This window comes from Rana temporaria, chromosome 3 (genome assembly GCF_905171775.1).
Source record: "Rana temporaria chromosome 3, aRanTem1.1, whole genome shotgun sequence".
Taxonomy (NCBI): Eukaryota; Metazoa; Chordata; class Amphibia; order Anura; family Ranidae; genus Rana; species Rana temporaria.
The window spans coordinates 74,533,911-74,561,017 of record NC_053491.1 but is presented as its reverse complement, the minus strand read 5'-3'; the positions used below and the strand labels follow the sequence as shown (position 1 = coordinate 74,561,017).

The following is a 27,107-nucleotide window of genomic DNA, read 5'->3' as shown; positions in this document are numbered from 1 at the left end:
GCCGAACATCGCTGCGCAGGTGCCTTATAGAGCTGCACCGACGTTCGGTAACTCGTGACGCGCTGTATGCGACCGTCGGGAGGCTGTCAATCAAATGGGAACGCCCAGTCCCGAAGACCATACCCGGAAGCGGCGGAGAACATCTATCTCTAAAACGGTAAGTACTGCATTGATTTAAAAAAAAAAAACACCCAATTCTGCTTCCCGTAATTAGCCTCAATCTAATGTTAATTTTTCTTTTTTCGGGTGAACCCCCGCTTTAAAGTGTTACTAAACCCACAATCAGTGTGTATATGCAGTAAAACATGCTTGATGGGCTCACTGTGGAGCCTAAGGGGTTAATCCTCTGCATTATGTAACGTTTTTGATCCAGTGTTCTATAATTCTCCCTTTCAATTGTCCTCAATCCATCTTCTGATAGCACAGAACCCTGGGGGCACGCTGCACATGCTCAGTTTGTAGTGTGTTTTTTTTTGGAAGGGTGCGTGTAATCCGCACAGGGCCAATCAGCAATATCCAGACAGAGGGTTAGAGGTCATGCAACCTCATAGGGTAGTCGGAGAATAAAAAAAATACTCCACCTCCTACAAGCTTTACCAGTGCTTGCCCGGACACTGATGGAAGTCACAAAACTGCTATGTACTGCTGATGAAAAAAGGTATTTAGCAGTTTATATTTACAAAAATAATTGCATTTCCATGTTCTGTGTACCGTGGGAGACCAGATATAGCGAATGGCAGGGTCCTGGGTTTAGTAACACTTTAATAAAAAAAAAAAAAACATGGGTTACTTGTCTGTGCTGGCCTATGATTTTGCATATTCTAGCCCCTTTCCTTCTCTCGGGTCATCTACCGGCTCTTAGTCCAGTGAGGAGGAAGAAAGCCGGGAGAGCGGCTGCTCTCGTGCACTTCGCTTGACGTTTATATACAATGATAATGGCAGCAGCAATTTGCAATAACCCCAGTATTTTTTTAATTTTTTTTTATACAGTGGGCAATCCCCTTTTCTGATAAGTGGCCCTGGGGGGCGGATTCGCCATGGGATCACTTTAAATGACAGCGGGAGACGTGCCCCTTCCTGGTCGCCTCTTCTTAACAGACCTTTCCATAAGCCTGGAGCCGTTTTCATCCATTGTGTGGCTGGGCAGGAAGCCGTGTGAGGGCAAGTTGGCCCCCACTCTGCTCTATGGCCTTGGAGGAACAGAGCGACGTCACTTCTGCATTCCGAACCTGAAATGGATGATTATTTTTTTTATCTCTTAGGCTGACGGACCGTTTTCATCGGTTCACCGCTGAAGCAGACCGATGGTCTGATGTGCGTACACACCATCAGTTCAAAACCCGATCGGGTCAGAACGCGGTGACGTAAAACACATGACGTGCTGAAAAAAACGAAGTTCAATGCTTCCAGGCATGCGTCGACTTGATTCTGAGCATGCAAGGGTTTTGAACCGATGCTTTTGTGTACTAACCATCGGTTTTGACCGATGGTCAGCCGTCCATCGGTTCGATTTTAAAGCAAGTTCTATAATCTTTGTCCGAAGGACAACAGACCAATGGGCCTTACACCCGGTCGGTTTGGACCGATGAAACTGGACTTCAGGCTGTTTTTCATTGGTTTGGACTGACCGTGTACGCGGCCTTAAAGGCAAAACTACTTTTAGCTTTTAAGTGTAAATGTGAGATCTGAGGTCTTTTTGACCCCAGATCTCGCAATAAATGGGCCCTGTCATGCTTATTTCTCTTACAAGGGATGTTTATCACTTTTATTCCTATTACATGGAATGTAAATTTTTTTTTTATTAAATCTCCCTTTCCCTCTAAGCTCGCAGGCAGAGGCAAACACATACGCAAGTCTCTCCCACATATGTAATTTGTGTTCAAACCACACATGTGAGGCATCGCCGAGATCGTTGGACCAAGAGCAATAACTCTAGTACTAGAACTTCTCTAACTCGAAACTGGTAACCTGTAAAAAAAATTAAACCGTTGCCTATGGAGATTTTTAGGTACCGTAGTTTGTCGCCATTCCACAAGTGCACGCAATTTGAAAGCATGACCTGTTGGGTATCTGTTTACTTGGCATAAAATCCTTTTTCACATTATTTAAATAAAAATTGGGCGCAAACTTTACTATTTTATTTTAAAAAAAGTGTGCGACAAAATATTAAAACGATCTTCATTTTATTTTCAAGGGTCTCTGCTAAAATAAAATAAAAAAACAATGTTTGGTGGTTCTAAGTACGGTAATTTTCTAGAAAAAAAAAAAGTTTATAACTTGTAAACAGCAAATGTCAGAAATGGGCCTGGTCCTTAAGAGGTTAATTGGCTCCTGTCTAAACTTGGCTCTTGTATGGTATTCTATTGAACGTGCCCAAGATGGCTGCCTCACTATATGCCCCAATAGCCGCCCAAGTTCTTTGAGTTCCTAGGGAGAAAATTTGCTATATAAATTCAAGAATCGTTGCACCTGTTCCCTGGACAAATCACTTGCCTAGTTGAGCTGCTCTGTTTATTGGACTACTTGGCTTCTGTCAACCAATACCTAGATCCTGATGAAATGACAATGGGTCACACCGTTGGTTGGTTTCCTGGCCACCGTACTGCATGTATTTTGTTTTGGATATATATGGAGCACTTGCCTACAGTTAGACTATAGACTGCAATGGCAGTAGAAACCTTCAGTGCATGACCCACCAAGTATTCGCTAACCAGAGATATGTATTCCAACAAATTGCTGCTTGGGACGGTGATGGACGTTCAAGGTATCCCAATGTTCTTTTCTGTTACTAATAAGGGTACAGTAAGATTGTATTTAACCCTTTCACGCCGAGCGTACGCATATATGCGTATATGCAGCTGCAGGCATCATCCCGGTACCGTTGTTTAGAGCCGGCGATTGGCTATCCAGACATAACCGATGCCGCTTCTCGCCGCTCTGACCGGGCCTCCTGTCCCACCGGGAGACCCGATCCTCGATCCGACACCTCCAGTGTCCAGGCGCAGACTGAAACTAAGCCGTAAATGGCTTTGATTCAGTCTCCGCAATGTAAACACGGAAGCGACGTCATGACGTCACTTCCGGGTTTCTCGGCTGCCAATGGCGCCGGATTTTTAAAAAAAGTACACAGTACTCAGAATCGCCGTTTTTGGCGATCTGAATACTTTGAAGTGCAAAGGAGGGATCGGGGGTCCATTAGACCCCCGATCCCTCCATAAAGAGTACCTGTCACCACCTATTACTGTCACAAGGGATGTTTACATTCCTTGTGACAGCAATAAAAGTGATCAAAATGTAAAAAAAACACAATTTAATATTATAAAATTATTAAAGCGCCCCCAACAAAGAAAACGCATACGGAAGTCGCGCCCGCATATGAAAACGGTGTTCAAATCACACGTGAGGTATCGCCGCGATCGTCGGAGCAAGAGCAATAATTCTAGCACTAGACCTCCTCTGTAACTGGTAACCGTAAAAAAAAGTTTAAAGCGTCGCCTATGGAGATTTTTAGGTACCGTAGTTTGTCGCCATTCTACGAGTGCGTACAATTATAAAGCGTGACATGCTTGGTATCTATTTACTCGGCGTAACATCATCTTTCACATTATGCAAAAAACAGTGGGCAAACTTTACTTTTTCGTTTTTTTTAAAATTCATGAAAGTTAATTTTCCCCCAAAAGCTGCGTTTAAAAACGCCACCGCACAAATGGCGTGTGACATAAAATATTGCAACAATCGCCATTTTATGCTCTAGATTCTCTGCTATATATATATATATATATATATATATATATATATATATATATATATATATATATGTATGTATGTATGTATGTATGTATGTATGTATGTATATATATATATATGTATATATATATATATGTATATGTATATATATATATGTATATATATATATGTATATGTATATATATATATGTATATGTATGTATGTTTGGGGGTTCTAAGTAATTTTCTAGCAAAAAATACGGATTTTAACTTTCATATATAGGTTTAGGCATGAAAGGGGTTAAGAAATTCTTGACATCTAACCATGAGAAATGTGTGTTTTTTTTTTTTTTCTTGGAACGTGAATATTTTTAAAATGTTTATTTTTGAAGTTTGTGTGGCTGTACAATCTGCCTGTTTATTTTTATTCCATCTGTTTTATTAGTATGTACAGAATAAAAAGAAAATCCGTACTGTAACAAATGGTAAATGTTAAATGCTACTTCTCTTTTTCAAGGGAGAATCGGCTGGTGTGATTGTTCAGGTTCTTTTGTCCAGTAAGGAAAGGTGACTGGAACCTGCAAAGTGGAAACCAGGCTTTCTGAACAGATTATTAATCATTTTCTTTTTGGGTCAAACAATTCATATGCTTTTATTTCAACTGAGTAATGAGCTGCTTATTCAAAGTTTCAAAAGTGGTGTTTTTTTATTTTTTTTATATATATATTTTTTCCCCTGCATTGCTTGGAAATCTTAAAATTGTAAAATATTTTTGCGAACACAATATGAAATTGAGATTAATCTCTGATAGAAAGTTTTCTACCAAAAAAAGTGATTGAGAATAGTTTTAATGAGTTTTTAACAAAAGCTCTTTGAGCTTTGGGAGTTTTGTAACCTTCTTGAATTTCTGCCTTCCAGAGTATCCTCATAAATATGGAGCTCAGGGGGGATGTGCAGATCACTCTGTGTTTGAAAGAATGAAATTATATCAGATGTCGGCTCAAAGTAAACCAGAAAAGCAGGTAAGGCCTGTTTGTTTGTTTTTTTGACTGTTATTCTATAGTGCCTTAAAAAGCTCATTGCCCACAATGCATTGTTATACTCAGAAGAGAAGTGCATTTTAAAGTGTGTTCGCTGTGATTTATGCAGCTTATTTCTAACTATAATGGATTATATTAAGTGTAGTTTATTACAAGTTTACACAGCTTAAAGTGGTTGTAAACCTTAAATTTGCACTTTTACCTACAGGTAAGCCTATAACAAGGCTTACCTGTAGGTAAAAAGAATATCTCCTAAACCTGTACGGTTTAGGAGATATTCCCCTCGCAATGCGGGCGGCGCATGCGCAGGAGGGATCCACGGCGGAAGATCCGGCAGCCGCCGGACCTTGCCGATTTTAAATCTCCCGCGCGCATGCGCGGGAGTGACGTCATCGCCGCTCCAGCCAATCACAGCGCTGGAGCGGCGCCGCTCCAGCCAATCACAGCGCTGGAGCGGCGATACCCGGAAGACACGCCGGAGCAAGATGACATCTCGCTCGGCGTGAACCAGGTAAGTGTCGTTCACCTCGTTTTGAGGTAAGTATTTCATAATCAGCTATTATGCGGTGCATACTAGCTGATTATGCATTTTGCCTTACAGGTAAAAAAAAAAAAAAAAATTATATATGCGGTTTACAACCGCTTTAAGCTGGCCGTACATGGTTAGATTTTCATTTGAACGTTCCTTTGAAGTTCTGAAGGATTGCTTTCAATGATGACATTATTAAAGTTTAAACCGGTTTCTTTTATTAACAAACAAGTAAAATATTCCAAAATGTAAAAATTAAGTATTACAGTAGCGCAACCAAGCAAAATAAATACATTTAGAAAGAATAAATGGTGATAAAAAAAGGAAAATAAAATGTGATCATATTAAAGGGTTACTGAACCCTCGTTTTTTAAATGACAAACCTATCATGCTTCCCTCCACTATGCATTTCGTTTTTCAGAGTGTGCCTCCGATCCTCCACTTCTAGGGTCCTCCGGCGGCCCTAGTAGCTCCTCACCGCATTGGGAAACCACCTAGGAGAAGCGCTCTCCTTGGGGGTACCCGTGCGGGCTCGCTCCCATTGTCCAGCTTTTGTGTCCATGGACACAGAAAGCCCGACTCGGCCCGCTGCCCTGACAAGTGCACTTGCAGTGGAGGAACCCGTAGAGGCTTGATCACAAGCTGAGCTCTGTGCTCACTGGCTGTGATTGACAGCAGCAGGAGCCAATGGCTCCCATTGCTGCCTCGGTCTAGTCAGGAGATGATCTCACATGTTAACTTTCTCATGATTGTTTATATGTTTTTGAGCTACCGGCCTTTTCTTGTAAGAAGCCTTTTCTTTTATTGCACAGGTACAAAGTAGTCTTAAGCTCAAAATCTTCTACAGAAGGTGGTCTCATTGAGGTGGAAGGAAGATATTGTCCTTGCTTCCCTTGGCCCTGCCCTAAGACGCATGTCTAATATTTATCTACACTATCTAGACATTGTTACGGCTGTCGGTCTACTTGGCAGACACTGCCTGTGTGTGTTCGGCTTTTTACCCTTGTTTTCTTGTGACTCTGTTGCCAGTTTTTTGTAATGTGGTTTTCCACCCCTCCATTCATTGCTTGGAGATGTCCCATGGTCTATGAATACAAGTCCTGTATTCTACGATTATTATAAAGGGAATTTTGACTTGCTTGGAAATTCCTTCTCTTGGCGCACTGGACACAAGACCCTTCCTTGTGACTCCCGTCGTCACTTCATATTGCTTGCTAAAATAATGGAGTCTCATGAAATCGGTGAGATTTATGATTGTGCCCCTAGGGGCAGCCCCAGAAAAGTTGTTACCTGTGTCCAATCACCTGAGGATAGCCTGACTATAACCCATGGTCTAGGAATAAAAGTCCAGTACTGTATTTATTATTATTATTATTATTATTATTATCATCATTATTATTATTCAGGATTTATATAGCGCCATCAGTTTGCGCAAGTGCTTTACAAAAAAAAGGCAGACATTATAGTTGGAATACAATTTGGTACAAGAGAAATCGGATGGCTCTGTTTGTTGGGGCTTACAATCTAAGAGGAAGGATCAAGTGATACAAAAAGTAATAACTGTGGGGGATGAGCTGATGGAGAAAGTAAAAACCGTGTATTAGTAGCAGGATTGGCCTCTTTTAAAGAGGTTTTTCAGGGATCGTCTAAAGATGGATAGATTAGTAGAGATAGTTGGCCAGATTGCGGTAGGTAGTTCCAAAGGATGGGAGAAGTCCTGGAGGGCACCATTGGAGAATGTGACAAGGAACCTAGTGGTTTGGTTGATATTTTGAAACCAGGTTAGTGATGTAGCTTGGAGCAGAGTTGTGAATTGCTTTGTAAGTTGTTAGTTATTAAAATTGTATTTGTTGGAGTGGAAGCCAGTGAATGGATTGGCAGCGAGGGGTAGCAGACACTGAACAGTTGGAGAGGTGGCTGAGTCTGGCAGCGGCATTCATGATGGGGAGGGCCTATGTAAAGGTAATCGAATGAGGAAGGAGTTGTAGTCGAGGCGAGAGAACGAGGGAGTGAATTGGAAGCTTTGTGGTGTCATTGGTTAAAAAGGGGCGTATTCTGGAGATCTTGTGGAGTTGAGGCAGTGTTTTTTTGGACTGGGATTGGATGTGGACCTGAAAGAAGAGTTCAGAGTCCAGGGTTACCCCTGGCATGTGTGGAGGGATTGATGGTTGTGCCATCAATCTTGACAGGGGAAGGAGCATGTGGGGGAGGAAATGGCATGAGCTTGGTTTTGGATAGTTTGAGGAAGTGGTGTGACATCCAGTCTGATATGGGGTAAGCTGGGGGGTAGAGAGAGAGCCTCCAATGGCTTTCAATATAATTTCTACGCCACCCAAATCTATCAGCTGACCCAGGGAGGATGTGTAGATCGAGGATAGAGGTTGAAGTAACAATCATGCAATAATATATATATATTTATCTATATCCTTTACTGTAACTTATAATATATATGTAACTATTGCATCTGTATTAAAGTGCATGAGTCCTTTGTTTGCTAGTATATAAGACCAGAATCTATATTGGGCCAAGGCTATAATGCTAGTTATAAAGACAGACGCATTTGAATAAAACCAGTTACATTTATTTCCTCCAAAGTAGGAATATCACATTCTAATAACACGCATCTATGGCCTAATAAACAATACTGGTGATAATTAAGAAAGATACTTAACACGTCCTTTCTGTGACCATCACTGGTTAAATAGAGAAGGCCTTGGTCACATGGCTAGGCCCAATATGGCCGTCAGAAGCAGAGTCCCAAGATGACGTAGACACAGCCTCATGGTAGGCTTGCCTCAAAGAGAATAGACTGAATTCTGTGTTTCAAAACTTTTTTACAAAACCTCACTCATTACTCATTCAAACTCCCTCCCATTTGCCTTTGGACCAATCATTGTTCATAGGGCAATCTTCCTTCAGCTGGCTTGTAGTGTATTGTCTTACACATCTGAGCCGGGCCCCCGCTGCTTTGCAGACTTTGCCTGAGGCCAAAATCCTCTGTGCCTTTCAAGAAACCATGGGATCAAGTGTCATTTCGTTGTAAATCCAGATCTGTGGAACTTTTTGGCCCATACTATTTGATTGTTCTCCAACAGAGGGCCAAGGACAGAACCTTGAGGTGGAATAGGAAAGGAGGAAGCAGAGTTGTAAGTGACACTGAAGGTGCAGTGAGATAAAATTTGAACCAACAGAGGGTACAGTAAAGGAGACCAAGGAAATGTTAGTTTTTTGGGGAGGTGGTGGTCCACTGTATCAAAAGCAGCGGAGTGGTTCAAGAGTGAGAACGGAATAGTGACCATTTTGTTTTAGCTGGTAGTAAGTAGTTTGTGAGTTTCTGTGGCGTGTTGAGCGCAAAATCCAGACTAAAGGGGATCAGGAAGGTCATTCATGAGCTGGCTGGTCAGCCCATATTCCAAGATGAGGAATGCACTAAATTGGTTTCTTGCTACAGGAACAAGGCAAAATAAAAAATGCTGGGGTATAATCTAGAGGGGGAGAGATTTGGTTGACATTTGGGTATAGGTACTTGCTGTCACTAAACTCAAAACTTTTTATTTTAGATGGTTATAACACGTGTCCGTTTTTTTTATTTTTTTGTTGCCATCTTTGTTCCATTGTGGAGACTCCCCAAGCCGTAACCAGAACAGGAAATCTCCCCTAAGTGAGGGAATACCAGCATGTCACCAGAACTAGTGTTCCCATTGGAAGATTTCTTCTCTATACCTGTTCTGATGTCAACCCGAAATTTGGGATTTTATGGTTTTGATCAGAACGGTAAACGGGACTAATGGAGATGGCTAATGTCCTCCCTAATGGGGGAACAGACCGCAATAAAACCTGACACAGTTCTAATCTCTCCTCCTTCATTGTATGCAAAACCCCCAAAAAAAGAAATTGTATTGTGACTAGGGTTGCCACCTCATCCCTTTAAAACAGAACACATATGAATTACACAGGTTCTGTGGCTGATTAAGGTGGTAATTGAACTCAAGTGGAGCCTTATCTAAATTAAATTAGCCTCAGAACCTGTGGAATTCATATGTGTTCTGTTTTAAAGGAATGAGGTGGCAACCCTAATTGTGACGTAAGCTCCTGCTTTCAGCTTTTACAGGTACATTCCAATAAGAATTTGAGTACTTGGGCATTAAGGGCATCTCCGGGCCTCTGTTTTTCTTCCCAGCACCAGTGTATTTAGTTTCCTTTTGTCTGTAATATGATTATCTGGGAACCACTTTGGTTATTATACTGGTTATTTTAATTGTATTTGTAATGTGGTAGAGCTGCACCCAAACTCGTCCATTGCAGAATTACCTACAGAAATTCTAAAGTATTGCATCACCGAAAGGTCACTTATGGGATGTATCCTCGCTTCTTACTAGGTGCCGTATTTGCTGTTTTATTCTGGTGACAGTTTTCTTTTTTACGTTCTACAAAATAAACATGCTGTGCCGAGTCGACTAAGGCTGAAAAGAATATACTGTATTGTTGCTCTGCGTTTTATGTGCACATTGACTTGTTTCATTACGGAAGCTTATTCATTTGAATGGATTGCTTAAGGCAGTGATTCTCAACCCAGTCCTCAAGTACCCCCAACAGGCCATGTTTGCAGGTTTTCCATTATCTTGCACAGGTGCTTTGAATCCGAGTCAATGGTTTGGTATTTTGGACAGCTAATCTAAGAGAAATTCCCAGAACATGGCCTGTTTGGGGCTACTTGAGGACAGGGTTGAGTACCACTTGCTTAAGGTACCGAACTGCACCAGAAAAGGTACATGTGTGTTGCAGTGCTCTGTGTTACAAAAAGTTAAACGTGTCTTATTAGGCACAGCATATGTTCATTGGCAAGTTGCATTGTGGTGCCATTCAGAATAAGTGGAACCACTGCATTATAGAAACAAAATTGTTTTCTAGTGTGTTTTTTGTGTGCGTTTTTTTTTTTTTTTCCAAATTTAATATTTAGGATATGGTAACAGCCTTTGTTCTTATAAACATCATAGGAATCTGTGGATGAGCATGAAGAGATTGGTCCTGTCATTCTTAGGAAGAAACGAGCGGCTCAAGCAGAGAAAAATACTTGTCAGCTGTACATTCAGACCGATCATTTATTTTACAAGCGATATGGAGAAACCAGAGAAGCTGTGATAGCCCAGGTAAACCCCACTATTTGTTACAATAGCAAGATTTTATTCTGCTTTCTAATACGGGTTACAGCATTGATGGAACTGAAGCCTTGATGCACATCTGCAATAGACTCTTTAGAATATGGTCAGTTCTTTGCAGAATTAATAGGGTGCAGTAAGTTGAGCATTGTGGATGGCCCCATCACTGTTTTATGGTCGAAACTTTTACACTTGCACAATTAATGATTTGTTTAGCCTTACTGTGTAATTTCACTTTATCACTTTGGAGGATGTGCAGAAAGCTGATCTTGTGAGACTCACTGCTGTCCTCAAAGTGAAACTTGTGTGAACCAGCACCTAGTATTACACCTGCCTAGGTCAGCTCACTAAAGAGGTGATGCTTCACTATCCATTGGGAGTCTGATCTTGTGAGACTCACTGCTGTCCTCACTTAAAGGAGAAGTCCAGCCTGAGCTCCTTTGGCAGTGCTGCTTCTATGGGTTACAGGAGTGCAATTCGTTTTGCACTCCTGTGACTTATTTTCAGCAAACAGCGGTCTGAAGTCCGCTCTCTGCTTGCATCACAGGAATCCGTCCAGGCACCACGTCGTCATGACAAAGTCTAGATCCGCCAGGTGTCTGGACTGATGCCCGTGTTGGCCTCTCAACAAGCCCCTGATTGACAGTCAGCAGCTCTCTGCTCGGGGAGCTTTGAGAACCGAGCCATTAGCGATTAGTATTTTTTTTTTTTTTTCATCGCTCGGTTCTCAGTGCAGAGGCGGCGGGGGACAGATGCAGCATCAGATCAATGCTGCATCCACCTAGGTAAGTATGGTTATGGCAAAAACAAAAACACTTCTCTTTTTAAAGTGAAACTCCAGCTAAACAGCTCAATATATTGTTATAGATATCTAATAGCATAAAGTTTTGTTTGAGCGTGTATTCACACTTTTTTGTATGCTGCAAGAAAACTCATGCGTTCCACTACTACAAGGCCCTCTTTCACACTGTCAGTCTGCCAGCTCAGATGAGGAACTCTCCACTGATCCCCCGCTTAGGCAAATGACAGGTCCGTGTCTACTCCACTCGGATGCAGAATGGACACATCCCACTTTGCACTATGGACTTTTATTCGATCTGATTTGCTGGACAGTTGGGGAATGGATTCTCAGCCGTCTGTCTTTAGTGGACAGGATCGGATTGGTGTCGTTGGGTGTCAGCCATACCATAGAGAACAATGGATCCTCCAATCGGGTCCGCCTGAAAAACTGACAGGCAAATCCAATTGGAAAGGGGCCTTATTGTGGACCACTAGAAATCAATGCATGAACATTTATGCTTGGCACATCCAAATCTTCTGAATGCTGCTCATCCTCTGCATAACATATCACTTAAAATGTGCCTTAATACCCATTTAAAAAGCACAAAATGCAGTTTAAAAGCACGTGCTGTGATGTACTTCAATAAAGTGTGTCTAAACCTAAGAAGAAAATTGTAATAATGCTTCCTACCAGTCCTTTGATGCTGTGGCTGCATTTGTTTTCATTTTTCAGGCTGAAACAAAATATGGCTCTTGGGGAATGAGGAGTGTGGAGATGGGCCACCATACATGCTTGTAGGGGTATTGGCCTGGGTGAAATCCATTAAAAAAAAAAGTATGCAGGATGGTAGGTGCACTCAAAAGGACTTAAAGCATGAGGACATTTTCCATGTAGTTTAATCAATGTGAATGTTTTGGCAGGGCACAGACCACCTATTTTAAGACCTCTTGAGAAAGCTGGGCTGTGCCCCGCAGAAACGTTGACATTCATTGGGCCATGTTGAAAATTCATACTGCTGCAAGTCCTGAGTGCACCTATTGCATTTGCTAATAGAAGCCACTTGCAGGTAGCTGCAGCTTATTACCTTAATGCTGTAGTTATTGAGAGGAATTATATTAAGCACACATCTCTAGCCTTCTCTGTTTGTAGATATTCCAAGCTTTTATCTCGGCCTATGTTTGCACTCAGAGGGCCGGATTTAGAGGTCCAAGGGCCAGATCTTTTTAGCCATGAAAACGTACATGGATTGAAGTCAGCAGGAGCTGGTTGAATTTCGATCCATGTATGGCAGTTTCCCGTTCATGAGAAGTCAATATATAGATGGAATTCGAATGAACCTGCTTCTTGGTAAATTCTGGCTTGATATTCACATGCAGCCAATGGGCTGCAATGCTGATCCGTGTATTCGGACGGTGGGGCAGTCCACTGTAAGAATACAGGGACACAGCAGGGAGGATTCCCTTATCCACCTCGAAAGTGTGGATAGGTGAATCAGGTCAGTTTATTTTCCAGTTCAACCCACTGGCTAAAAAACAAATGCACCCATGCCAGTGTATGATTAAAAACGTCTTCACGAGATTGTAAAGGTTTTTTTTTTGTTTTTAAATAACAAACATGTCATACTTTCCTCCACTGTGCAGTTTGTTTTGCACAGTGGCCCCGATCGTCCTCTTCTGGGGTCCCACGCCGGCTCTCTCGGCTCCTCCCCATGATAGATCACCCCCTCTGGGAATCTCTCTCCCAAGGGGGTTACATTGCGGGCGTGCTCCTGTCATACATTGGGTGGCCATATCCGCCGAAGTGTATGACTTGGCCCTGCTACCCGGCGGCCGTGTCATTGGATTTGATTGACAGCAGCGGGAGTGAATGGCTGTGCTGCTATCAATCTATCCAATGAAGAGCCAAGAAGCCGTGGGGAGAACGACGCGGAATCGTGCCCACGGAAGTTCGGGGCTCAGGAGGGCCGGACACTGCAAGACAATTTTTCACCTTGATACATAGGATGCATTAAAGCGAAAAAACACAAGGCTTTACAACCCCTTTCACTCCAACCTTCGTGAGTTTTATGAAGAAAAATGTGTATTCAGGCTTTTTTTTTTCTTTTTTTTCTTTAAATAAAAATACATTGAGCGAACATTGTATTTTCACTGAATAGCTGAACTAATTTGAGCTAATGGGCACGTTTTATCTACTTGTGTTTTAACACGTAATTGAAATCATAGGTAAATATAATTTATTCAGCCCTGGTTCACACTGGGTACGATTTGGTACGATTTGAGATGCGATTTGACATGTCAAATCGCATCTCAAATCGGCGGCAATTGTCGGCAATGGCACTGTCCTAATCGGTGCGACGCAGCATCTGCGGCGCTGCACCGATTTCAAAAAGTAGTTCCTGTACTACTTTTTGCCATTTCGGGCCGCGATTTACATTGAACCCTGCACAGATGTCTCTTAAATCGCAGCAAAATCGCGGTAAAATCGCGATTTTACCGCGATTTTGAATTCGCAGCAGTGTGAACCTAGCCTCAATTGACTTTGCCTGCTATAATTCAGTTGGCACTTTCTGTACCGACAGTGCCCCCGGCCTTGTATCTGCTTTTTTTAGGTTCAGTTTTTACTCGTTCTGCCTCACTTGTCATGCGTTTCCATGATCTGGCTTTCCACAACTAGAGTTATTTGTTTATTTTTTTTATATCTTTGACCCTCGATATTTCCAAGCACATTATCATCCAGCAGCAGCCTTGGCCTCCTGAGACATCCTTACTCTAATGGACTGTAGGCTCAGTCCAGTGGCTTGCTTCTGCCTGGTAATTTATTTTGAAAAGTGTGAATTTCCCTTCCTGCTCTTCCCACTTTAGTATTTTCTTTCTTCATTCTATGTGCTGATATCAAGGGATACATTTTGCTTTACTAGAAATAGCCCAGCAACACAAGAAATTTCTCATGACCGTTTAGGGTTGAAAATCCTTGGGGTAAAAGTCTTATAGAATACAGTGCTATGCTTCATTATTGCATTTCAAGCTAAATTCGAAATGGCAGCCATAACGGAAGGATGTTTCGTGTGAAGGAACATGACACATTAAGTAATTTTCACTACAATGAATACTCCAACAATTGCTTTTTTTTGGCTCTGTATATTTTTGGGAATTTACATTCTAGCTCATTAAATGGGTAACAAATGCCTGGCTAGTACCCAAATAAAAATTATCATTGGTACCTATGTCTGCAACTGGTAATTTGTGTAATTTTCAAATACTACATTCTCTGGAAATTACATAGTGGATGTTCTGAGCACCTGGATAATGAAAGATGTCAGATGTTCAAATTGCTTGTTAAAACTGTGAACATCATAATGTCTAAACCCATAGCATATGTGAAAATGGAAGATGGTCTACAGTGGAATGCTGTACAAATTATATATGGTGTCAGCCGAAAATGGTAAACTGAAGGTACTTGTGAGCATGTGATCACTAGAACTCGATCACTGGAAAACTCTTATCTGGGAGACTCACCCTCTCCATTTGTCACCAGGGTTGGAAAATCCATAGATTTACAGGTGTCTAAACGGGCATTTTACCTTCAAGTACCTGATATAACCTATAAGGCCTATTTAGTCACTAAGTAGTCATAGTCCCTTTACCAGGATTTGGGATACCTGTACGTTTTAGACAATTTAAACATAAAGTTGCTCTAAATAGTTACGAATATTCAAAGTTAAACAGTAATATGATTAAAAAAAGTCCATTAGTGATGAAATGTTATGCATCATTGGTTACTATCACCGCCCTCTGCCACCTTGAAAGTGTGATCCTTTATAGTACCGCCACCACCAAAAGCAAAAACTGCTAACTTACCAACATTTAGCCACAGTTATTCCATCTAAACTTTCTTCCATGGGAGGCAAACGACTCCAGAGTAGGGGTGCCATGCTGTGGAATGCCCTCTCCTTGGAACCTAAGATGACACCTAACCTGCTCCTCTTCAGAAAAAAAACTGAAGACGGAGCTGTTCGTCCAGGCCTATGGATACATTTATATTCTTTTCCCTCTCACAGTCCGCCCCCTCATTGAAGGGGCCACTTGCCTCTCTAACTATGATGTCTTCTACCCCTCCTCTAGTATCCCCACTGTTCCTTTTTTCTTTTCTATCTTTTTCTCATACACTTCACGGCTCTTTACTCTTGCTCCCCTAAGGGCTGCATACCCTTCCTTTCACCGCCCTCTCTTCTCTTTTCTCTCTTCTTCACCACGGATTGATTCAAAGTTGCATCTCACCAGCGGCGCTTAGACGTTCACTTCACAGTGGGCATTTGGCGTCTAACTAAGCTCAAAAATCAATCAATCAATTAACCTCGTATTACAGGAGGTCAATAACGCTTGTGGCTCAATTCCCCACCAGGGCCTTTAATATCAGAGGGTCCTCCTGCATCTCACATGCCAATCTTTCTGACAGTAATGTCATAGGGGTACCCCAAAACATAAAATGATCCACGTAGCGTAAAATTAACACTTGATTAAACAAGCCATTTAAGATTGCACTTGCATCAAAATATTACAATTGCCTTAAAAACAATAGCGCCGGTGCACTGCCATGAAATGTGATTTGCCATGAAATGTGATGGTCCGCCTCCATCACATCCTATTGGCTCACTCCTGTCACGTGACATATTTAAACGTCATCAGTCTCAGCTAGGCTATCATAGGGAGAGGATCTCCTCTCCCTATTATACATGAAGCTACACGGAGCTGGTATATAGTGTTAGGAAGGAGAAGGCAGTGTGATATGCACAGCTCTGTGAGGAGCAGCCTGTGTGCAGTGAGTGCATTGCTGGTGTAACAATGTATAGAAACAATGATCGCACACACATCTATAGGCTGCCTCTCCCCTCCTCCGGCTCTCAGGCTGTGTGGCCAGCAGCACACACACACACACACACACACACACAATGGGCAGCCTGTATAATGGAGCAGCCTCCCATCTGCCTGCCCCCCTCTCCTCTCTCTTAGCCCTTTGAAGAGCTGCACGGGGGTTGACCTCCCTGGGTGCGCGAGTAAGCTAAATTTACTACTACAGCTCCGTGCAGCTTCAGCTATTACAGGGGGAGGAGATCCTCTCCCTATGATAGCCAATAGCCTAGCTGAGACTGATGACGTGTCTATATGTCACATGACATGAGTGAGCCAATGGGATGTGATGGAGGAGGACCATCACATTTCATGGCAAATCGCATTTCATGGCAATGCACCGGCTGGCACAAATGCAGCAACCCATCCTTCTGGGACCTGAGAATTGTGCTGATATCAGCACGTCGCTCCGCCCCACATGTATCATCATATGATGCCGTTGTAAGGGGCACCTTATAAACTTAAGCATGAACAGTTTTGTAAATACTGAAATAACTGGTTGGCCTACCTGTGTATAGACCAATTAAGGAAAAAGCCTCCATTGGAAAGCTTACATAAGAATTGAAAGAACTTGTAAAGTCGCTATGAAACGTGTCTAAACCATTACTGCAGGCAGCATTATAAAAAAAAAAAAAAAAACAACCAATAAAACAAAATCCATAATTTTACATTCTGCATGGTAACTGTAATCCGATCGATTTACTAAATGTTATGGATTGTAGAATATGAAGAATATTTTTTTTTTGTTTGTTTTTTTAGATTTTATCTGCATGTACTTCTAAAAAAAAAAAAAAAAAAGATTTTGTTGAATGTTGCGGAAAGTATTTTATTCAGACATTTGTGTACACTTTTTTTTTTATAAAAAAATAAAAATCTGTTTAAAAACCTTTAGCATGTTTGTATTTCCTAGATATCCAGCCACGTAAAAGCAATTGACACCATTTATCAGTCGACTGATTTCATGGGTATCCGAAATATTAGCTTCATGGTGAAGCGCATTCGGGTGAGTATTTTAAAAACTTTAAAGCAGCAGAATTTATCATTTCTGAAAATGATTATAACTTTAAAGGTCTGCATGAATAAATAAATACATGACATAATTCAATGTACAACAGAAGGGTAGGCCAGGGCCCTCTTGTGAACTTTAGTCCTTCGCCCAATCTGCTGTAAAATGGCTGGGTGCAAGCTAAGCAATATAATTAAAACACGAATAAGACTTCTGTTTCCTGAGCCTTTTTTTTTTTTTAGCTTGCAAAGCTGCCGTTCAATGGGCAGGCCTTTTTTTTTTCTGGGTTGTGCCATTTATTTTTGGAGCTAGTCACTGCAAATGGTGCCCCTATAGATTTCTCTTGCAGTGACCAGTTGATAGTATATTAACCACTTAAGCCCCGGACCATTTTGTTGCTAAATGCCCAGGCCAGGTTTTGCGATTCGGCACTGTCGCTTTAACAGACAATTGCGTGGTCGTGCAACGTGGCTCCCAAACAAAATTGGCATCCTTTTTTTCCCCCACAAATAGAGCTTTCTTTTGGTGGTATTTGATCACCTCTGCGGTTTTTATTTTTTGCGCTATAAACAAAGAGTGACAATTTTGAAAAAAATGCAATATTTTTTACTTTTTGCTATAATAAATATCCCCCAAAAACATATAAACATTTTTTTTCCCTCAGTTTAGGCCGATACGTATTCTTATACCTATTTTTGGTAAAAAAAAATTGCGATAAGAGTTTATCGATTGGTTTGCGCAATTAGTTAACCACAGGGGGCGCTGTAGGAGTTAGGGTTCACCTAGTGTGTGTTTACAACTGATGGGGGGTGTGGCTTTAGGACTGACGTCATCGATCGAGTCTCCCTATAAAAGGGATCACTCGATCGATGCAGCCGCCACAGTGAAGCACGAGGAAGCCGTGTTTACATACGGCTCTCCCCGTTCTTCAGCTCCAGGTCGCGATCGCGATGGGGCGGCTATAAACGAATGGCCGCGCCGTCGTCCCGGATCGCTCCCCGCGGGTTACCGACCGCGGCATGTACCGGGGGGGGGTCCCGATCGGACCCGCGGAAAGGCGGGGACGTAAATGTACGCCCATATGCCTGTACGTGCTATTCTGTGGACGTACATGTACATGCGGCAGGCGTTAACCGGTTAAGGAGTGGAATGGACTTGTGCTGCTAGTCTTTCTCAATTTTTTAAATTGGGTATTAACATATATTTGCCCCCTGCTATTGTGTGTGTGTGTGTGTGTGTGTGTGTGCACACACACACACGTATGTATCTATCCTTATGTAAAAGTGTGATGTGTTATTTAATTAATTATTTTACACAATATACATACGTTTTACTTCTTTACTTTAAAAATATTTTATTTTCATAGTATATAGAATACAATGTAATACTATAAGTATCACATAAATTTGTTTATTGCATCAAGAATTTTTTACTTTGTCAGGGACCTCTATTTAAACAATGTAATAGAAAAAGAATCCTTTTCACTAAATTATAAAGTACTGTGGTGAAAATTAAGACGTTTATGGTGTTAGGGTCAATTCTGACCCAGTTATAATATAGGATTATAGGACACTAATAAGTGCCAAAACTGAAATCATAAACACTCTCTCTGCTTAGTAACACTGACAGCCAATCACCTCTCAACCCTGTGAGCTGTAGTTGTGGAGGGGCCTATCTCTTTGCCTGCTTGTCTGCTTCTCTAAATAAAGTAAAGAAACATAGGACCAATTTATAATATTATATTGAGGTTTATTTTACCATTTTTTAAATTTGAAAATGAGAGGTATGCTATCAAAAGAAAGGTCTAAGGGGTCACACCAAAAATATTAAAACCAATCTTTTCAAGGATAAAGAAGCCTAACAAGGTAACCAAGAGGCAAGAAACAAATTTGGATGATAAATAATTGTTCAGAGGGTATTTTATGGCTGATTTAAGACACGGGTCAAAACCGACCCATTAACATCATGGATAGTAACAGAAAGCTAACATAAGAGGAGGGTTAATAGAATATACTCTTTTGGTAAAAAGATAACATTTTTGTGACGGATGAACAAAAAAAATCATCCCTAGTCTCAAATAATAATCCAGACATGTTGAGCCTAATTGCCTATTTCCTGCACTGGATAATGGTTTTCAGTGGTTTACAGAGAGATGTGAAAAATTGAACTTGTAGATTTATTAATGCTGGAAGTGCTGATGAATTCAGAGACCTTGTAAGTGATTATTTAGTTATGCTGTGTTAGACAACCTAACAGTGCTGGTTTCAGATAACATATTTGTTGCTTAATTTTCACAACATAAAAACCATGGCATAGAAGACGGTTATTATTCCCAAACTTTAGTGCTTCTACAGCACATCTAATTATGAGAATATCAGTCATGTAAAAACTCTGCGACATAAGGTAGCACATGGTCCATTGAACCAATATCGTTCACCATATGGTCGTAGTAATGCAGCTTGAGGCTGTATTGCTCTGTATTACATGATCAGCAAACAGAAAAGAAAGACTGAGTATCATGCAGGCAAGCACTGACAACATCATTCGTGTGTGTATTCCGTATGTAGCTCTGGAAAGATTATGTAGAGAACTCCCACTGCTACCTAGATTGTCTAGCTGTGTGATGTAGTGAAGCAACTAGTAGGCTTTCCAGTAGTTTGAGCTGTAAGCAGAGAAATTCATTGGCTTTATAGACCGACTAAAGCATGCGCTCCTTATTTTTCAGATCAACACTACAGCTGATGAGAAAGACCCCTCTAATCCATTTCGCTTTCCCAACATTGGTGTGGAGAAATTCCTAGAACTAAACTCTGAGCAGAACCATGATGATTACTGTTTGGCTTATGTGTTTACAGACCGAGATTTTGATGACGGCGTCCTTGGGCTTGCCTGGGTGGGAGCCCCTTCAGGTATTGGATTTAGTGAGTAATTTGTATGGAAAAATTTACTAACAAAGGCAAGAAACTGACTGGTACACTTGACTCAGTGACTGGAATACTTAAATAATTCAGCGTGTCACTACCTAAAGAGAAATGAACATTTATATTTACATGTTACTGCCACCTTCAGAAGGTTGGAACACGGACAAAACCAAACAATGTTAAGCCAGTCCCCATATGACTTTTCCTCTAGCGGTCATTGTTTTTTGCTAGTGTTCAAAAAGGTTGGACACCCTTTTTATTAACCTCAGCTGTGAAAAACCTAAATTCATAATTTTTTTGACAATTCTTTTCTTTTCAGTCAAGATATTTGTTACTGTTTTTTTTTTTTCTTCTTCTTCTTCATTCAATACACTGAGTTGGTCTCCTCACAACAGCTATCCAGTTTGGCCTATCCTCAGCACTATTTTTTGGAGGTCATACCCTGATCCTGCTGGAATGAAGATGGTGGGTTAGCCTGGAATGTGAGTTTTGGGTTCTGGCCTCTGCCAGTGGTGATTTTCAGGTCTTGCTGTTCTGTTAGGTGCAGAGTGCTTTCCAGGTCCAGAGCAGTGGCACAGCCTCTGGTAAGTGAGCCTATGGTTGTGGCAAAGATGACCCTGGTAAGTCCTCTTCCGGTATTGGGCTATGTATTGTGGCACTTTCCAGACCCTAGGCACTGTGTCAGCTGTAGAGCAGTGTCTCCATGTCTAGAGCCATGATTAGACCGCTGGTATGGCCAGAAAAATCACTTGGAAAAATAGCCCTTCAAGCTGAAACACATAGGTATAGATTTGGCATAGCTATGCAATGCCTACCCACACCCTACTCCTGGTATTTTGCCGACCAGTCTGGTATGTAACCTGCACGTTGGGCGCTGCATCATAGCTGTTCAGACCTCTGTGTACGGATAGTTGGCTACGGGGAGCTCTTGTAGTCTAGAGCCATGGCACAATCCTTACTTTAACCCAATCTCTTCAGGCTCAGTAAATCCATTTGGCTTAAAACATGATGACATTTACACAGCAGAATTCACACCCCCTCTTTATTTTCAGACTTTGGAGTTTTGTCTAGAACAGTGGTTCTCAACCTAGGGCTTGGGACCCCCTCAGGGGTCAAATGATGTTTTGCCAGGGGTCACCGAATCCTGGGATGTTCCATTCCCCCCACCAAGGAGTAAGAGAAGGAATAAAAATAGAGAGCACATTGAAGAGGGGGAGGAACAAAGAAAAAGGGAGAGAGAACAAGAAAGACGGCTAGAGAGAGGGATGGGGGAACAAGAAATTAGGATAGAGAGAGATAAAAGGGAAAGAAAGGAGAACAAAGTGGGATAGGGGATTTTAATAATGTACGAGTGGAAGGGATTAGGGCAGCGCTAAATGTCTGTGGGTTAGGGGGTGCAAATTACTTGTCTTGCCTTAGGTGCAAACAACCCACGCTATGTAAATAATTTTACTGTTAGGGGTCCCCACAACTTGAGAAACTTTTTATTAAGGAGTCACGGCACTAGGAGGTTGAGAACCACTGGTCTAGAATGTCTTTGGACACTTGGCCTTGTTTGTAGCCTTCCACAAAGCTTCTTTTTTTTTTCAGTATCATTTTGAGGCCCAACTATAGTATGCCTAGTCTCTAAGAACTCACGGGAACCTGGGTTCACACATGCACTAGAAGTTGCATTTATAGGTGAAGCAGTTGCACAGCTTTTTATAATTTCCTGTCATTTGGTCAAGGCTGCAAGACCTGGTGATGACATCATCCACTACTGTATAGTGTCGCTGGATATATGGGGGCAGCCTATTATCTATGCTGATTCAGTGACTGTACAAATCCAGTTCCTAATGTGACTGGTGTGCATGAGAACAACCCTGAATGCAGACAGGGTGCATTCGGGTCTGCTCACTTTCACCTGCACATTTTTGATGATCAGCAGCTTGTCAGTTGCTGATCACAGCTATTTTTTTCTGCAGAGTCTGCCAGACAGTTCTGCTATATGTTCGTGATCACCCAAGTGGCCTTGAGATTATAGTAGTACAGGGAATGTAGCCGATGTAAGGCATGATGACCTGGCCAGCTAAAAGCAGTTCTGTGCCACTATATGCCTCTGGAGTTTGAGAACCCTGCCCCCCATCGCCGTATGTTTGTGTTCTCATTCCCATTGCAAGCTCAAAAATAATTGAAAAAAGTCGATTTTCTTACTTCTAGTTTTTTGGAGCAGGGATAGAAACGAGACTCTTGGCAGATTCTATTGCTTTGAATAGATGGCAATGTACTGATAAAGGATAAAGTGTGGGACATCTCCAATTAAAAATGTATTAACATACAATGAACCAGTTAGGCCTAGAAATCTTTTTGACGGACAGTCCTGCTTTTAGTGAAAATGAAATATTCGATCAGTCAATTCTGTCAAGCCCAAGTCCCACCCTATCAAACAGGTAGCACTACATAGGGGTTTTTCAGTCCCCGAGTTTCCAGAAAAAAACATAAAAAAAAAAGTTAAGCTGAAATTTTAAAAAGGTTTTAAAGTTCTGCTATATAAATGGTAACAGATCTAAAGTAGGTCCTAAAGGAAGGACATAGACTTGTATTAAAATGCAAAACCTGCTTGAAGTAGATAAGTGCTAGTTAAATGGGTCCTTATTATAGTGGGGACAATGAAAGGTACCCATGTATTTGTTGAACTGGAACTTTAGATTTTTTTTTTTTTTTAGAAGTTCAAACATATGGGGATGGGGTGCATGGTTCTCAAACTCCAGAGGCATATAGTGGCGCAGAACTGCTTTTAGCTGGCCAGGTCATCATGCCTTGCATCGGCTACATTCCCTGTTCTACTATAATCTCAAGGCCACTTAGAATTTTTTTTTTTTTAGAAGTTCTTTTGGGCCAGCTTTAGTTACCTCTGGTATCTAATACAAGGATGTTGTTATGATCTACCCTTGTCAAATCACAGAATGCTTTGTACTGAAAATACAGGATGTTTTCTAAATGGTTGGAAGTCAGGGCAGCAAAGTCTGGAAGATCAAAACTCACACTGCGTTATATACAACTGAGAGTGTTCTCTCCAGCAGCCCTCCAAATGTTATACCAATCATTAGCTTTAAAGTGTCTGACCCCCCCCCCCCCCCGTGTCAGCCCCGGAAGAATTTACCCCCTTCCTGACCACAGCACTTTTTGAGATTCTGCTTTGCAACTCCTTAACTGACAATTGCGCGGTCATGCGACACGGTACCCAAACAAAATTGGCGTCCTTTTTTTCCCACAAATTGAGCTTTCTTTTGATGGTATTTGATCACCTCTGCGGTTTTTATTTTTTGCGCTATAAACAAAAAGAGCGACAATTCTGAAAAAAATATATATTTTTATCTTTTTGCTGAAATTTTTATCCCCAAAAAATATATAAAAAAAATTATTTTCCTCAGTTTAGGCCGATATGTATTGTACATATTTTTGGTTAAAAAAAGGGCAATAAGCGTATGTTGATTGGTTCACGCAAATATTATAGCGTCTACAAAATAGGGGATAGTTTTAATGGCATTTTTATTTTATTTTTTTATACTAATAGTGGCGGCGATCTGCGGAACAGGGAAATGCCTTGTTTACATCTCCCCGTTCTGCAGCTCCATGACACGATTGCGTGACACCAGCGGACACCGAGTCCGTGGGTCGTGCGGGCGCGCGGTGGGATTTTCAAAGCAACGTACTGGTGCTTTTTTTGGGTTACAACCACTTTAAAGCTGACGCACAGCTTAATATGTGACTTGCATGCTTATGTCTGAATTTGCTTTGCAAAGTTGTGCTTTTGTCATCGATCGGTTTTAAACCTATTCTTTTAGATCATAAATGATCATGGATATATTTGCTGAAAAAAATGAAGGTTCGTTGCATTTAAAAGCACACACAGGTTGGACAACTTTGCCTACTATGTAATTGAAACCTAGAAAATCCCCACGTTTATTGATGACCAGCAGATGGAAATCTATCCCTTCAGTCATCCCTTTAACCATTTGCAGGTGACCTGGCTGCTTTGTTGCCTTTCAGTTCTCTCTTCACACAAAAAGTCAATCGATTTCACTTTACCTGTGATGACAGCTGACATATAGGCCATGTAGTCTGACATAATGAGAGATCATGTTTGTTTGCATAGCCTGTAGCCACCAACAATAAAGTGTATTTTAAAATTAAATTATTTTTTGCTTTGGCAGTAAACTTGAATTGTCAGATATTTTGCAGCACAGTCTCCTAAATCCTCCTAAATAGATTCCCGGAACAAAAGTGAGAGGTTTATTAACTTGCAGCCCTTTATTCCCTGTTGCGGTCTGATAATCAAATTTACTTCTCACAGTAAGCACGATAAAAAGACAGCAAGTTGTCATAAGGCAAAATCATTCCTCAAATTGTGCTGCTTATGTATTTCTTGATCTATTAGAAGTAAAAATGAGATGCCTGCAGGTACCTCTTCACAGCAGGGAGTGGATGAGATTCCTGTTTTTAAGTTTGTAGGCGCATGGGTCCCTGCTGTGAGAAGGTTCGTGAACAATGAAACTTCTCTATTTCAAGTCCTCACTGTCATCGGGGAAAGCACAGCCTGTTACTCTGTGGCACCGGCGTGTGCCTTTGCATGCCAGATAAATGACCTCTTTTTATTGCATCTGCCTTCCGATGCCTAATGTCCCTTCTCAGAAGATGGCAATTTAAACATGTTTTACACTTTTTTTTCTTTTTGCAACATCATGCAGACATCTGTGGTTTTGTTTGCTAAAAAGTTATTTCCAGAAATGATCACCTGTTTAAATTTTTCATTTGCATTCTGCTTATTTCTCACGTTAAAGACCAAATGAAATGCTTTACAATATGGCACCAAGCAACACAGCAAACATTGCATTTAAAGGGCTTCTGATATCTCATGTACAATGTTTGATGTCTGGTATAGGTTACACGTGGCTACACAGTAATTGTTGAACTATTCATTTACTTACATTTTCCCAAAATTTAGCTTGTAAAGTGTAAACGCTTGGAGTCTCAATTTTGGGTGTTACTCCAACAATTTTGTAGGTAAATACAGAGCTGATAGTATCTGCCCCCCTGTACAGGGCCCAGGCCCCATAAGTTCAACAGGTGGGGACCAGAGCAGTAGGAGTGGGAACAATCACTGGACCTCTGTGTTTACAATGCTTCAGTTTGTAAATAAACAGGAAGCCTCTGTACAGAGCGCTTCCTGTTCATTCACTCTGAGGCTGCAGAGAAGGGATTGAAGAATCCCAAACGTGAGACGTTGGGTGTCTAGCTAGACATGTGATATTTCACGAACCCCCATAGGGGATGAAAAATTTGAAAAAATAATTACAATTTTAAACATTTTTAAAAAAAAGTTAAGAGCTCACTTTCACACTTATTCTGATTGCATGAATGAGTGGTTTGTTCATGCGTCTGGAGCCACTTGTTATGCTTGGTTTGCTGTTTGTCAGCTAGGCTGTACAGGGCTCTCATGATTTCTAACAGCCCATGGTAATATAACACGTGCAGCACTCACAAACCCAAAACTAAAATGATAAAAATAGTAATTCAAAACGATCCTATAAATTACCAAGATATTACCCCCAATGTCTCCCATTTGAGTACTAACCAGGTCGGACCCTGTTTAGGCGAGATTGGACACCTTCAGTGTATAGTTGCGTAAGCCCTCTGTCTATTAACAACAATATGTGTCATCAAAATGCTTTGCATAAACCGTGATAGCATTATACGATCCAAAAACATAAATCAACAAAGTGCTTAAATCTAGGCATTCATGTAGAGGAATATACACTGGAAAATGCACTAGGGCAGAATAAAGACACTCCCACAAACTGTGACGAGAAAATGATGAGCTCCTCAGGGCACCACCATCAAACACTTGCAAGGTCTCCCAGGTGCTATTGGTCACACCCAAGGCTTACCAAATAATGTGACCCTCCATATAAGAGGGCTCGCATGCATGTAGTGAAATTACCCCATTGAAAGGGTGCTCTCGCCAGCCTCCGCTCATTCAGACACACCAGGCATTTTGCTGTCAGTTGTCACCATAAACAGCCACATGGTACAACAAGATGGTGTTTCAGCATCAAAGATGCCCGCCATGCTTAAATTTCATTGTGGCTTGTGGGTACTTGGAGTTTATGGATGAGTCCCAAAAGTTAAGCCTAGAATAAAACATCGGAAGTGATGTAATGTATTTGTATTGTATTTTCGGACGAAAGATGTGTACGAACGATCAGATTATTATACGACCGCTTCAAAGTTGGTATTTTTTGTACAATAGTCTGATTGTGTGTACGGGGCTTTAGTCCTACGGCACCCACCTCTGCGTGCGGCTGGCTGTCCAGAGTTTAAAATGGAGAAACTAGAGCACCATTATTTTCTTAGAATCCAGTGCCGATTGTTCTGGCTTGTGGTATCCTGGGTAAGTATGAATGTGTAGGGAATAAAGACACCATACATTTTTTTTACTAATTACTTTCTCTATTCAAACTACTCTTGCATACTTTTAATTAAACAGTAATTTACTACTATGTGGTATTGTACTGTTTTCTACTTTTTAGGCAGCTCTGGTGGAATTTGTGAAAAAAGCAAACTCTATTCTGATGGGAAGAAGAAGTCCCTGAACACAGGAATCATCACTGTTCAAAATTATGGCTCCCATGTGCCTCCTAAAGTCTCTCATATCACCTTTGCTCATGAAGTTGGCCATAACTTTGGTTCTCCGGTATGCGTTTTTTTTTTTCCTTTTTTAAGCTTTCCAAATTTGTAAATATTTTATTTACGGTCATCCTCTACACATCATTTTCCGTGTACATCCTCTTTTGTGCATTGTTAACCAAAATTGAAGTATATCAATATTAAAGGGATATGAAAGGCAGATTTTTTTTTTTTTTTTTGTTAAAAAAAAAAAAGAAAAACACACAAACATGTCATACATATATGTGTGGTTTTGCGCAGAGCAGCCCCGAACTTCCTCTTCTAAGGGTCCTTGCTGGCACTACTGCCCCTCCTTTCTGTCTAGTGCCC

The 27,107-nt window shown here is 41.2% G+C and overlaps 1 protein-coding gene across 2 annotated transcripts in view; it reads left to right on the top strand.

Moving 5' to 3' along the window:
* ADAM10 (ADAM metallopeptidase domain 10) overlaps positions 1-27,107 on the top strand; it is a 205,963-nt gene that overhangs the window by 153,494 nt on the left and 25,362 nt on the right. Inside the window, exons 5-9 of one of the 2 annotated variants that reach the window (XM_040342762.1) lie at positions 4,645-4,748; positions 10,293-10,445; positions 17,053-17,145; positions 19,874-20,069; positions 26,642-26,805. In XM_040342762.1, coding sequence (XP_040198696.1) covers positions 4,645-4,748; positions 10,293-10,445; positions 17,053-17,145; positions 19,874-20,069; positions 26,642-26,805 — 710 coding nt within the window. The remainder of the gene's footprint in view (positions 1-4,644; positions 4,749-10,292; positions 10,446-17,052; positions 17,146-19,873; positions 20,070-26,641; positions 26,806-27,107) is intronic. The other variant, XM_040342763.1, reaches the window with a different exon arrangement.